This window comes from Ptychodera flava, chromosome 21 (assembly GCF_041260155.1).
Source record: "Ptychodera flava strain L36383 chromosome 21, AS_Pfla_20210202, whole genome shotgun sequence".
Taxonomy (NCBI): domain Eukaryota; kingdom Metazoa; phylum Hemichordata; class Enteropneusta; family Ptychoderidae; genus Ptychodera; species Ptychodera flava.
In genome coordinates, this window is record NC_091948.1 from 12,292,815 (window position 1) to 12,306,640 (window position 13,826).

General features: G+C 36.6%; 1 protein-coding gene and 1 long non-coding RNA gene across 3 annotated transcripts in view; one reads left to right on the top strand and one right to left on the bottom strand.

Annotated features, from left to right (window-relative positions):
• LOC139121423 (E3 ubiquitin-protein ligase NEDD4-like) overlaps window positions 1-13,826 on the top strand; it is a 40,785-nt gene that overhangs the window by 3,814 nt on the left and 23,145 nt on the right. For both annotated transcript variants that reach the window (XM_070686280.1, XM_070686281.1), the window contains exon 3: window positions 12,458-12,542. In XM_070686280.1, coding sequence (XP_070542381.1) covers window positions 12,458-12,542 — 85 coding nt within the window. The remainder of the gene's footprint in view (window positions 1-12,457; window positions 12,543-13,826) is intronic.
• On the bottom strand, window positions 648-1,756 carry LOC139121424 (uncharacterized). Its single transcript, XR_011549271.1, has 2 exons — window positions 1,594-1,756; window positions 648-809 (listed from the first exon to the last, which is right to left on the bottom strand). It is a non-coding gene; the product is annotated as an uncharacterized lncRNA (long non-coding RNA).

Here is a 13,826-nt window from a genome sequence, read left to right on the forward strand (position 1 = left end):
CCATCGTGGGCCCACTCCCTTGAAAAAAGGGGGCCATTGGCAAAAAAAGGGGGCCATGCTGGGCCCCTTGCAATTTTTAAAGAGGGCCCTTCTTGATCCCAAACAGCGGATAAAAAGTGGTCCCCCAGAATTATTAATCAAATTCAAATTGCAATTAATTGTTTTTAAAAGGCTTATAATGGACAGATTGGGTTGCCAGGCAACATTTGCAAAGGCAGATTCCACTGTGTGCTGAAGGAATTGACAAAAAGGTATAGCTGTAACTATTGATATTTTTCTTTCTCTGTGTCATCAAACAACAGCAGTTTTCTATTGAGCTTGAAGTTATTTCACTAGCATTCAGTTTGTCAACTACGCTTTAGTTATTTACGTTTTAGTTGTAAAGTAAACCCTTATTGTTCACAATTTAATTTAGATTCAATTGTCAACAATACCACTGCTAGAAATAGAGTCGATATACAGACTTTGTTGACAAACTTGATTTTTTAAGAAAAACATTTTGATAATCAGAATAAAAACACTGAAAGCAGCCTATTAAAAGTGACAGCTACTGTCCCTTTATAATCAAATAATATGAAGTTACTGCAGTGACTGGCAGTTCACCCACAAGAAGGATCTATTCAAAAAGACAGACGTACAGGTGAGTCAACATTTAATAACACACTTTTATTCGGTTTTTTTTTCAAATTTTGACCATTTTCTCAACTCAATACTGATGATTATGCATATGTTTTATTGCAGACATGTACCATCAGCTACCATTCATCATGTCCATAGTACAGCCAGTACCATTGTGACAGTCACTTCACCTGAGAGAAGAAAATATGATTTTTTTATTGAGCTGGAAACACTGAAATGCCAAATCTGATTTTAATAAAAATTTCACCCTAACATGTACCATTTCTGAATCAATTTCAAGTAAAGAGTAAAGGAAAAAAATAAGAAGAGGGGGTAAACAAATTAAAAAAATAAACTATTAAAAATGTTAAATACTAGATTTTGGTATCCAATGAAATAATAAACTTAGATTTGAGAGTGTGTCTTTTATCTTATATTTCTTCAAAATTTCAAGTTTAGAGTAAAGGACTAAAATAAAATTTGGGGGTTCACGTAAATAAGTTGAAAAAAATAAATTATCAAACCTGTAAAATACTAGATTTACGTATACTAGAGAAAAATTAAACTGAGACAACAACACTCACTCTCTTCTCTATTTGTTTGATGACAGAAATATGAAATATCTAAACCGTTTTTGTACGACTGGAAACCCCGCGTGGCCACCACGCTGGTATGCGAATCACTACCAAACGAATAAATAAACAAGTGACTTGTCCTCAGAAACTTGCAGCCAGTTTACAAACATAACCATTCCCTACCACTCGGATATTTTGATCACCCCAAGAAATGTCAGAAATTAGCGTCCATGACACCATACACTGAATACCAGTCCCGGCCACTCCATCATGTAAAATAGTTATACCGTATAGGCCTAAGCATTGCTTGCTATTTGATCATAACGTACTACAGTCTAAGCTTACATATGGTAGCCTTACATATCGAAGTCAACGGTAAAATTCCCAAAATTGTATTCACCTGCGGGGTGCGGTTGTGTTGCAAACCGGCAGCATCGGTCTGCGTGTCAGTTTCTGACACTTCCATCGTTGTACCTCCTTCATCGTCGGGCGTGGGTGAGGAGACAACCCGACAGCTTTACAGATATAGCCACAGCATAGTAACCATCCTACCGCTGCAGCGCTGGCATCATACCGCTGGCATAGCTACGCATGGCCTTCTGCACACGTCCCGTCAAAGACGTCATGCCAACTTACGTCATTGTCGCAAAAAGTCGTGATTGAATATATACCACGTTACGGTAAATCAACGTGTTGTCGTAGAGCATGGGCGTAAAACATAGTGGCCTGTCAGAAACAAACTACCAGGCGCCGATCTTGAAATATTGCGCCCGAAATGGCGCCATGGCCTGTGAAAATAGCGCCATAGCTGATTTTTTTGCGCAAAATGCGCAATGGCGCACTCTAGATCAAACACTGATGGATATAAAATTAAAGGCGCCCTTCTCAATCCCAGGTTCTCACATTAGCGAATGTGTCAATAGCCCATTAACAGTTTGTCATTCTTTTGTTTTCCATTGAATATTTCATCAAGTAACTAATATTTATATTAGATAAATCTGATAATTGAGTAGGGGCTTTAAGTATTTCCTGACTGTATGAAATTATCTCACTAAGGTCATCCTAGGGACCTGTAAACCAAATATTAAAGCTGTCTGACCAGCGGTTTTGAAAAAACAAGCGACCCAACAGTTGACAGAGCTCTGCTGTGTTATGTAGAGAATAACTTTTTGTGACACATGTATTGATGAAGAAGGTGGATATCTTTGATAGGTCATTTCAGGATGGCCTGACCAAAAATGGCAAAATTAGCTGCAAAAATACAAAATTAATGATTTCATTATAATTTCAATATATTACATTTAGATAAAGCCTAAGAACCTGTATACCAAATATCAAAGCTATCAGATGAGCAACTTTCGAAAAACAAATATTTTGACCAAAAATGGCAAAAATTGACCCAAAAATACAAAATTGAAGATTTCATCAAATTTCAATATATCATACTAAGACAACCCCTAGGAACCTGTATACCAAATATCAAAAGCATCAGACAAGCAGTTTTTGAGAAACACATTTTTTGACCAAAAATGGCAAAATTGCACCAAAAATACAAAATTGCAGATTTCGTCATATATTCAATATATCATATTTAGATCATCTGTAGGAACCTGTATACCAAATATCAAAGCTGTCAGACGAGGAGTTTTGATGAAATTAAGTTTTGACCAAAAAAGATAAAAAATTCCTTACAAATACAGATTTGCATATTCCATCACAATTTGAACAAATCTCAGTTGGGTTATCCCTAGGGACCTGTATACCAAATAACAAAGCTGTCTGACCAGCGGTTATGAAGAAGATTTTTTACCAAAAACGCCTTTTTTGATGCTAATTTGCATATTTTCAAGAATATCAAACAGTAAAACAAGAGATGATATTCTGGTAGGCTGTGAGATGACATTCAACTCAGCTACCTTTGATACCAATCATGTAGTAAATAATAATGTAGTAATAACTTGGCGCTCCTACTGTCTCTGACATCGGTACCTCACGGCATTGCCCCTGTGGTGTTTGCACAGTAGTGAATCATGTTTTTACAGTTTTGCAATCATGTGAACACTTTGTTATTTCCTCTTTTTGCCTTAGTAGTGAAATGAATAACTACTACGGATGTGTAAGTGAATGGCAGAAGTGTTTGAAAGGTGGCCAAATTAGGTTTCATTTATCAAATGATATAAAGCCAGACGGAAGTCCCTTGGATTGCTTAAATTATCGATAAAACTGGTGCATAGAACTGGGCCTGCACTGTGTTCAGTAGACCAAAGGTCATGACCTAAAATGTTGGTTTCCTGGGATGTCTGTCTACTCAGGCAAGGTCACGTCAGGTTCAAGGATAACATTGGCAGCCATTGGTTGAACGACCTTTGTATATACCTCGCAAATAATTTGAACTGCCGTGAATGACATCAAATGATAGCTGTCACCGAGCACTCCTGTGATGTTCCCTGCAACAATTTGTGAAACAGTATGCACAGTGTAACCTGACTCAATAATGAGTGCAAATTTCAAAATTGCAAGTTTTATATTGCAGGCAGCATTGATTGTGACAGTCGGATTCCTGAATCTTGGATGCTTGTTTTAAACATCAATGCTGAATGTTCATGTGGGTGTGTGTGTGTGTACTGTGTGTATGTGTGTGTGTGTGTGTGTGTGTGTTATATGACATACAGAGACTTATATTTATGCATTGATAGACTAAATGAAACAACATAAATGATTTTATTGTATTCTTATTAAAGTTTATTCGTGAAGAACTCTGTAGTAAGCTGTGCTCAAGTGATATGTGCACATGTATTTTTTAGATTTGGGTGATTAAACTGCTTCTGGAGAGTCATTATAAAGTCGCTTCCCATACCACAGCATATTTGTGCTTCGTAATCCTGGACAAAGTTAGGCTTGTACAAGTATATTGAGTTTTGATTTGATGGCTTGTCATTGCAGGTTTACCTTTCATAGCAATGTTGGTTTTCCATTCAGAATCACCTTATGTGAATTAAATAAGCGTACTTCCTGTATTTGAGATTTGATGTTCGGCATAAAAAAAGTATGTTTCAAAGTTGTTAAATTTCCCAAATCCCTTCCTCTTTTTTGACAGGGAAATAACTGAATATTTATTTGTAGTTTTAGTTCAAATTCTTGTTTTTGTTGCTGTAGTTCTGTATAAAATAAGGCAATATGAGAATGACAGGTGAGACTGCCAATAATATTACTGATGTCATAAGTTAACGTCATAATTTGTCCGAAGTACATGGCATCTTAGAAACTCTGTCATGTTATCACACTTTTTTGCCAACTAAATGTAATTGTGAAGGTGATTAAGCTTTATGCCATTGACTATTGATCAAACAGGATTTGCAGTGTTTATTACGACCTGACACGGATGTGTGATTATTATGTATAAGCTACCAAGCCCTTGTTACGTAGATGTTATCAGCATTACGGAAGCTATTAGTTTAATAAGTTCAAATTAATTGTAAAATGATGAAAATGATAGGTTGTTTAGCATACATGTAATCTGTTGTTAATATTTTTCTGAGAACGATAGCTTTCATACACTCTGTTTCCTTCGAAAGCCATGGTGTTATCCTCGAACTTATCATATGTATATTTCAACATGGTATCAGATGAAGGTGAAAGGTCAATTGAAATGGTTTGAGTAAAGGTGTGTGCCAATTTATTTTCCCATAAACAGTTGCACAGCTGAAAGCAATGTTTGTCAAGGTGCTATGATTATTTGAATTTCATAAGATTCAGTTTCTTTCGTAGCCAGTCACATACTGTACATGTACCATTCTATACATGTATGTTAACCTTTGCCTCGTGTTTACTGAGGAGGGATTTGAAAAGCAGAAATGTGGTGATATTGCACAGTTAGCATGGTGAACATATCAAGTAGATATGATATTTCCAATGTAGTGGGTCAGTTCTAAGCAGAAAGGTACATGCAACAAGTTACTCATTTCATGTGCTTACTCTGTGTCATCCCTTTTCTGCCGCCAACATGTTCCAACTTCAGTGAAATTTTACACTGATGGATGGTACTGTATTTATACCTGGTTTTGCAGATATAGTCAGAAAAACCAGCAAAGTGATTGAACATGACATGCATGTATTTACTATATGCAGAATTACTACACTTTCTATTGGTGTTTTTCACCTGTCGCTTTGAAAAATCTACTACAACTACTACCACTATGAAAGAAAATGCAGGATTCTAAGTACAGTGAGTGTATTGTAAGAGACCAGTATATTCTGAATATTTTAAGGTAGAATGCACCTACATGACAGGTATTTGAGCTCTCAAATTTTTACAGTATTCTTTTGATCTACCATTTATGGGGCTCATTTTAAAGCTTGTGTATTTTTAAAGTTTTCACCAACATTATTTTGTGAAAATTGAAAATTTAAATTTTTTCCCCACAGAGGTAAGATGGGTGGCGGCCATCTTGAATTTCAAGAGTTGGGAAATATTGGGTAATCTCTTTCCGCAGTATATTATTTTTGCATGGTGACCCCTGAAGTTTGTTCTTGATTTTAAAAGGGGCTGGTTTTAAGAGCCCATATGGAAAGTTTGAGCAAAAGTTTTGTTTTTCATTTTCAAGGCATGTACTGGTACCTTAAAAGCTGTGTAGGAATGAATTATTTGTTGTTGCCGTGATGGTTAGAGTCTGCTGGTCAAGTAGGCCAGATTCCTCAATTTGGAGTTAGAATGAATGCCGATGTGTCTTGCTGTGTCACAGATATGTAGATATTTATTAATTTCACGGATATGTTCAGAATGTATTAAGGTTCCAGATACAAGCCCTTCTGAACGTGTATTTTAATTTGTGATCCAATCTTGTGAGTGGTGTGTTTAATACGTGGGCTGATTCACTTGCGTCAGTCAAATCTGTGAGAGAACATTTGATGCACAATATCTTTGTCAGGGACTTTGTGTTTACAGCTGGGTTTTTTGTGCACAAGTTTCTATGAAATATACCTGTCACTCATCACACATCATAGACTGTTTTATAATCGCTACTGAGCAGAGAAGACCAATTATCATATGTACATGTCACTGTCAAGGTCAAATCTGAGATGCTCTGAGCAGTCAGTTTCTCTGAAGTAGACCCCAGAACATGTGGAGATATCTGTTACATAATAACACATCATAGCCAAGATTCTGTGACATTCCGAATTTGTGTGAATTTTCCAAACCACACATACATGTATAGCCATCAAAATTATGTGTTCAACCACAGTCACTCTTGTGGAGTGATGGTGGTCCAACCCAACTTTAGAGTAAGGAGGGGCAAGCTGGTTAGCATAACAATTAAAATTTGCATATTTAGTGGTATAAGATATTTACATGTAGCTTGAAGTACAATCTTAACGAATGGATGGCACATGTTTACCTATACAAATCACCTTATTGAGATCCAGTCCCAGCATTTCATGGAAAACCAATATTTCACATAAAAAATGTAATAATACTAATATATCAGATTATGACACACGATACTGTATTACCAACTCCAGAACTTGCAGTTCTGTGATACTGAACTGCAGAAAGGGCTCGATATGCAGAGAGCATCTTTATCTGTGCATACTTCCCTTTCATCTCAGTGCCGGAGTATGACTGCCTCAGCAGTGAGTGGCTGCCGGCTAATGAACCCCGGAGCAGGAATTATCAGAGCTGGTGGCATCATGGTGAGGCTGTGAAGGCAATCGAGAACATGTCATCCTGACACCAGTCATCAACAACTGACACACCGATAGGCTGACAGAGTTTATATAACGACTCCTTCATTACGGGACAGATCATCAAGATTACAAGCTCTCAAAATATCAAACTTTCCAAGCCTCACGAAGGCCAAACAGGAATCAGTGTAGAAAGACATGGACGTCTATCTTAACCTTTTCACCCCCAATTCCCTGTATACAGGTCCACATTTACCATTGATTACAATGGGTTTGGACCAAACCATGGTGGTGAAAGGGTTAAGTCTTTTAAAAGTACATTATCATTCAAAACAGTTTCATCTCGCCATTTTTATGCATAGACATGCCTATTATATATATACGCAATTCATCTCTCTCTCTGCTAAATGGGCTAGGGTGAGCCGTGATTGTGCAAGGTCAAAAGAGGTCACGATGGCTAAGAAAGACGTACGTGTATCATAGCTTCACTGTATAGTCACTACAGGGAGAATTCATGTTACATGTTTGGACAAGCCTTGTCACCAACTGCACAAGCATAAGAAAAGTGGCTCCTACAGTTTGTTGAAGTCTCAGTTTACAACGTATTTTCAAATCTAGTGTTGCTGTCTGTGTGCTGTATTTGTGATGGTTGATTATTGAACAGTGAAGATTTATGTATTTGTGTCCTGAAACATGAATATTTGCACAGTATCTATCATATGAAATGGCTGCATAAGGAACTGTTTGAAATATCTTTCCGTAATCAACTTACGCACTGCAGATAATCAATACACACAACTACAATGTACACCGAATTGAAGTTCACATTTCTTTTATCATGTATAATGATTTTCCCGAAAGCCAACATCTCTGTAGATAATATTAATAACAGACTTTGTAAGTTAAAGTGAGTCCACAGTCAGGCTGGGTCATTTGGTGTTCAGTAGCTATCCTATGGTAGTGACCCTGTAACTTGCATGCATGCAGCAGTTGACTTCTGGGATCCTGTTTTGTCAAGTGATGTACTTGACAAGCTTGAGACAGTACATGTATAAATTATCGTTTTTAGATAAATTATCATTTTTCTCCTACCCTGTTCTATATTTTATTAGTGTTATATTGATAACAATCAATTAATTGATTATTGATATTGTTATTATCAGCATTATTATTTTTACCATACTGTATCCACAGACAATATATTGGTGTAATGAAAATATTATGATGAAGGTAGCATGGGGCGGAGGAAACTGTCAAGGTGCTACAAAAGATAGAACAGACTACAGTATTGTGGCCCTGCCACACCTCATGGTCAAGGCTATGCATACATTGTATGTATTTTCCATCCCTACATGTATTTCACCTCTGAGTCTTACACAAGTCTAGCCATGCTCATTGAACAAATTGGGTCAGACCAACCCAGTAGTGGTGACACCGTATATACTAAATTGGGAGTGTGGTATGGCTTTGCATAAGATGCTGTATTGATTGATTTTCCTTGTAAAACAAATATCAACTTCTCTTCATTGGTGCCAAGACAACAGTACTTCACATATTCTGTTGATTTGTCAGACATTGTTGGAAATCACAAAGCCTCATTGTCCAACCCTACATAAGGAGACTGAAGTGAAATGCAACCAAACGGCCAGGACCATTTTCACTGAGGACAAGGACACAGCTCTCATGTCAGATGTTATATTCAGTTTTAATGTCTTGCCGTTGGGCACACATCACAAAGACATGGCCAGAATGTTGCTCTGCCTGCCAACTTTGTACAATGCTTCTGTACATCGCTGTGGCAACAACCATTTCAAACTTTCAGATGGTCTGAGTAACATTTACAGTGCACTCACCCACCGTGACCTTTTAAAGGTCAAACACTCAACCCTTTTAATGAAGTGTATTGTAGGTCGCATTTGTTGACTTCAACAAGCAAGTAAAAATTGAAAACTGTTTATACATATAAGTCATTCAGTATTGGTAGTGACCGAGCAATCGTCTTTTGTTTTAACATTGACAGAATAGAGTAATCAGTTTGTTACCACACGCTGAACAGCGTAAGGTTAAACTCAGTTGCACCTACTGTATCGCACGGAAACAACATGAGTGGTATGTCAAAATGGTATCATTAGGAAAGTGACTTTCATGACTCGCGGCTGAATATTGCTACTCAAGCATACATTTATTCATACCATTTTTGCAAATTAAATGTGTTTGATACACTCTCGCCACGTCCAAGTTCAACTGTAAGTGTGCAGCAAAATGGTGAAGCTTGACTACCGTAGGTTCAAGTTGTTTAACATTTTGTGTCCTCACATACATGTATATGGACAATGATTTGAGGGACTGGTGACACATAGGTTATCATAGTGTGATAATCACGTATTAAGATGTGTTTATGGCTTAATTCAAGTGTGTTGTAAAAGCTATGTGTACTCATGAATGAAGCCCTATAAAGACAACATCTACTAGTCTTCCTAGGTACATTGTATTGATTTACTGGAGCTATAGGTGTACATGTATCTTACAAGTAAAGAAAATATTGATGTTTATGTAGTCTGTAGATACATGACCTTGACTAACTGAAAAAAAAAGATTTTAATATTTCTCAATTTGAATGTTGTAAAATTGAAATAGTGTCATTTCCTGCATGGAAATGTCTTAAACTTCCCTGTACATGAGAATTTCAAGACACGAGTGATTTACTCAAATTACTGACTGTGAAATATAATACAATATAATAGTTTTATCAAATATCGCAAAAAATAAAAAAAATCAAAATTTTCTCATGGGATATTATTAGCCTTGGAAACTTGCTTAAACTTTTTAAATATTGACGTGAAAATCAAGGCTTCAGTATAGTATGTCATAATAATTGATTGAGCAACCTATGATTTATGCTATACATGCGTAATGTTATGCTAATTTATTCATGTTTATTGAAACACCAATTTTGAACCTTTTAGTGAAGTCCAAAGCTCAATTTTATCAAATACAGTAGAAATCAGAAAAATAAATACTGACGAAATTTGATTTGACAACTGGAGCAGACAAATACAATACACCTAGGATTTTTAATTCCCATCGGAGATGTTACTGATACATGTAAATCTCATTGTTGCATATTTTCAGGCAGCGTAATTCTGTTATTAGCTGGAGTTTTGCAAAGTTTGACTGTGGTATAGTAAGTCATTAACGACTAGGGTTGTACAACTTGAGGTAGTTTCAAATTTACCAGGTTCATAGCTAGCCTTTACAAAGGAACATCCATGCCCATGGAAATCAATACTCAGTCATTGTGTTAAAGGGGATGGGGTTTGGCTCTTGATTATGATGACTATACTTTACATCAACTGAACATGTTTATGCAAACAGTAACACCATTCAAAAGCGTGTTTGTGCATGATAATCAATCATTGTTCCGATTTGGTTTTGAAATGTTTGTTGATCAAAACCCTGACGACAGTTTAGATTTCTGACAGTGCATTTCAACAATTTTATATCATGTTTGGATTTTCACGCTATCAAATTTTTGCTTATTGAAGGGGGGATGACATGAACTGAAATGAAGGTATAAATAAATGCGTAACCAGCTTCTAAAATCGAGTATGATTTATATCCAGCCAAACTGAGTTGAAGTCAAACATGTTCTTTTACCAAAATTTTTTGTTTTTCAATAAATTATTTGGCAAATTATTGCTCGTCCAGAGACAATGGATTTGCGTTGGGCTTTGCTTTGGCATTATTTTGCTTATGTCCTGGTTGTGTAGGGGCATAATTTTCCCCCTTATACTTTGCATATTTCATCGATATGACTTTCGACCCTGGTCAAAGGTCATGGAGGTCTAAAAACGGAATCCTAAAATGATAAGATTGCAGGTGTAAAATGGGATATGGATCCTTTCCTAGTTTCAACATATCTATCAAACTGTATAGTGGCAGTAGTGATTTGGTCAGAAAATATGCATGATTACAGTATATCAAAGATAACTGAAATGCAGATCAGTGTGACCGCATTGTTATGTCACCCTAATGTCTTCCATAGCCACCTGTAGAGTGAGAGTTTCCTAATGAGATAATATCATTTTCGTAATTTTTCAAAAATTATAGAGTAGGGAGAGGAGATTAATAACCATAGAGACAACAATTTGAGAAAAAGTGTTGAATTATAAATGATAATTTGAGAATACTTTCAGCTTGATTGTAAAGGGATCTGAAACATCAAACGAGACATGAACTTCATTCTAGGTTGGTTTCCCTAAGGTACCATAAACCTCTAGACTGCGCCAGTGTTGATTAAATCATATACAGAAGAAGCAAGACAGTCTATGATTAAATCTAAAATCTTTTGAAGTTGGCAGTTATAAATTCCATTGCTCCAGACATTACTGAGATAACAGAGAGTACTGTTGAGACTCCACACCAATGTCAGATTATTTTAGAAAACTCCTGATACAGGCTTACACATTGATCTCATTTCATAAATTCCTAATTAAGGTAGTACGTGCCTTGAGAGTGAAAGATCTTAACCTTTTGCTCAAACTTTCCCAAATGAAACCTTCATCCATTCTCTTACCAAATGAAGAATAAAAACTGGGGATCACAATACAAAGTTTGGTACTAGAGAAACAAATTAATTAACTTTACCAAAATTTGAATTTAGAAAATGGCAGTTATCCTGTGATAACTCTATTGGGAATAAATTTTTGATTTTCAAAAATCTAAGACTGTGAAAATTTTTCTTACTTCAAGAGCTTTAAAATGAGCTCCCACAAGTGGTAGATCAGAAAAGAATTATAAAAATTTGAAGGCCTGAATATCTGCCCTTGAGGCGCATTCTGCCTTAATGCAAAGAGATGTTAGTAACTCATTTGCCATTTCAAGTATGTCCAGTCATTTCATGTGCATATACCAAAGCACTTCAGTCTTGAGTGTTAGATTTGTTGCTGGCATATATCAGGGTTGTACACAAATGAATCATGTGCGTGCATTCTTTGCGGGTACATAATTTCTACCAATGCTGAAAATTTTCCTTCAGCCTGTTGGAGGCTACAACAGCACACCATATGTCGTGATATTTGGAAGTTTATATGTTTTCACTGTCCAATTTTCACAGTCAGGCCTCTAACTCGTCACCCTATTCACAGTAGCATTGTTGTGCATTTTACAAGGGTATTATTAGGGCTTAAAGGCCAAGTGCCACTGTATGCTGTTTCCGAGTTTTCTAATGTAACATTTTTTTAGTGACAGTAACAGTAAATTTATATGTGTGTGACATGGTGTTCACTGAAACATACCATACAATCAATACTGGATGAGTGAACAGCCAAACATTTTCCTGTCAAAATTATCATTTCCACAACTACCATGTTGTTCAACTCTCAAGTTCATTCATGCAATAGAGTCAAGTATATTTCAGGAAGAGGATATTGAAACAAAATCTATCTCTATCACGCCAACCAAAGTGTCTGTGTATCTATCTGGTGGTACACTGTTTGCTTACATTGTATAATGCATATTTGTATATCAGATTCAGTATTGTCTGTCGTTGCTCCATTCAATATTTTTTCTTTCTTTTTCAGTGATCCTTACGTGAAAATCCATGTTTTCCGAGGTGACCGAGATGAGGGGCTTATCTGTACAGTGACCACAAAAACTATCAAAAAGGTAAAATTGTTGCCGTAACACACAGCTTCATGTTATAGTTCATTCTATCATCCTACAGATGAACACCCATTCACAGGATGAGATACATTCTGTCCACTACCCTATTAAACAATGAGGAGGGGCAAATCCAAAATAAAGGGGAAAGGGGAATAAAGACCTTCCCCCTTTGTTTTAGGGTCCCACTATTACCCTTCACCTCCTCCATGAGGAGTAAAGTGCCATGTGCTCAAGGACACAACACTGTGCTTTGAACTCGCCAATCTCTGATAGTGAGTTTGGTACCCTAAATACTGTACCAAGATGCCTCCTTAGATTCTTTCCGAGAAAAAAACAGCCGAGCTGTAGCCTCATTGAGAAACTGTATCTCATGAAAACTGATAAATTTTATGAGAATATTTAGAGCCGTTGAAGTGTATCATAATTAGCATATTGACACTGGTATCACCCCTATACAATTGTGGTGTGTTGTTAATAGCTTATTAATATCGGTATGAAAGCAGTTGTAATATACCATAATCAGCTGCTTTAGATTCACATCTGTTGTGCGGGTATAGAGCTTGCCAGGAACCCTAGTAATTAAGTCATCCCTTTAATGTTTTCATAATATAATTAATTAATTGACAGATTAGAAATTGTCATGTCACGGTGAGATGTCATCATCGTTAATGTGTTTACAAATGCGTAATAGCCACAGTGGTTCATGGACATGCCAGCTGCATTTGTGTCTTTGTGTTTTGTTTATTTGAGTGTTTTATGCGTTCAGGCTTCAAGGTGCTTCATTGTGTGTAGGAGAACATTTAGTCGACTTGTTTTGCAATGTCATGATACATTGATCTTGAAGTTGAATGAGATGACGGGTCCTCGCTTTGTTTTGAGTTTAGTATCTCACTGTCAGGCTTTCTCTCTCTGTCAAATCTAGTTGCACATGAGATTTGAGAGCCTCATCACGTAATTAGTTCACAAAGTATGTGCACTCAGTATGCAATACCACAATGTGAAACATTCTGTACTGTTCATGTCGATTCATCAGTGTACACTTCTTAATAGCCCATACAGTGAAAATTTCCGGAGATCAAGTGAAGTCTTTTACAACAGATATCAATCAACTCCAGATTTACTACAACCAGGATTGACCTTTGAACTCCTCTGTCCACATTGCGTGTCGTACAACTGTGACCTTTGACATTATGCCAGGAGATGACACAGTATTTGATTTATCAGGGAAAGTGTTGAACTGCTGGCAGTGTTCCAGCTTTCTATAATACTTTGCAGCATGTTCACCAG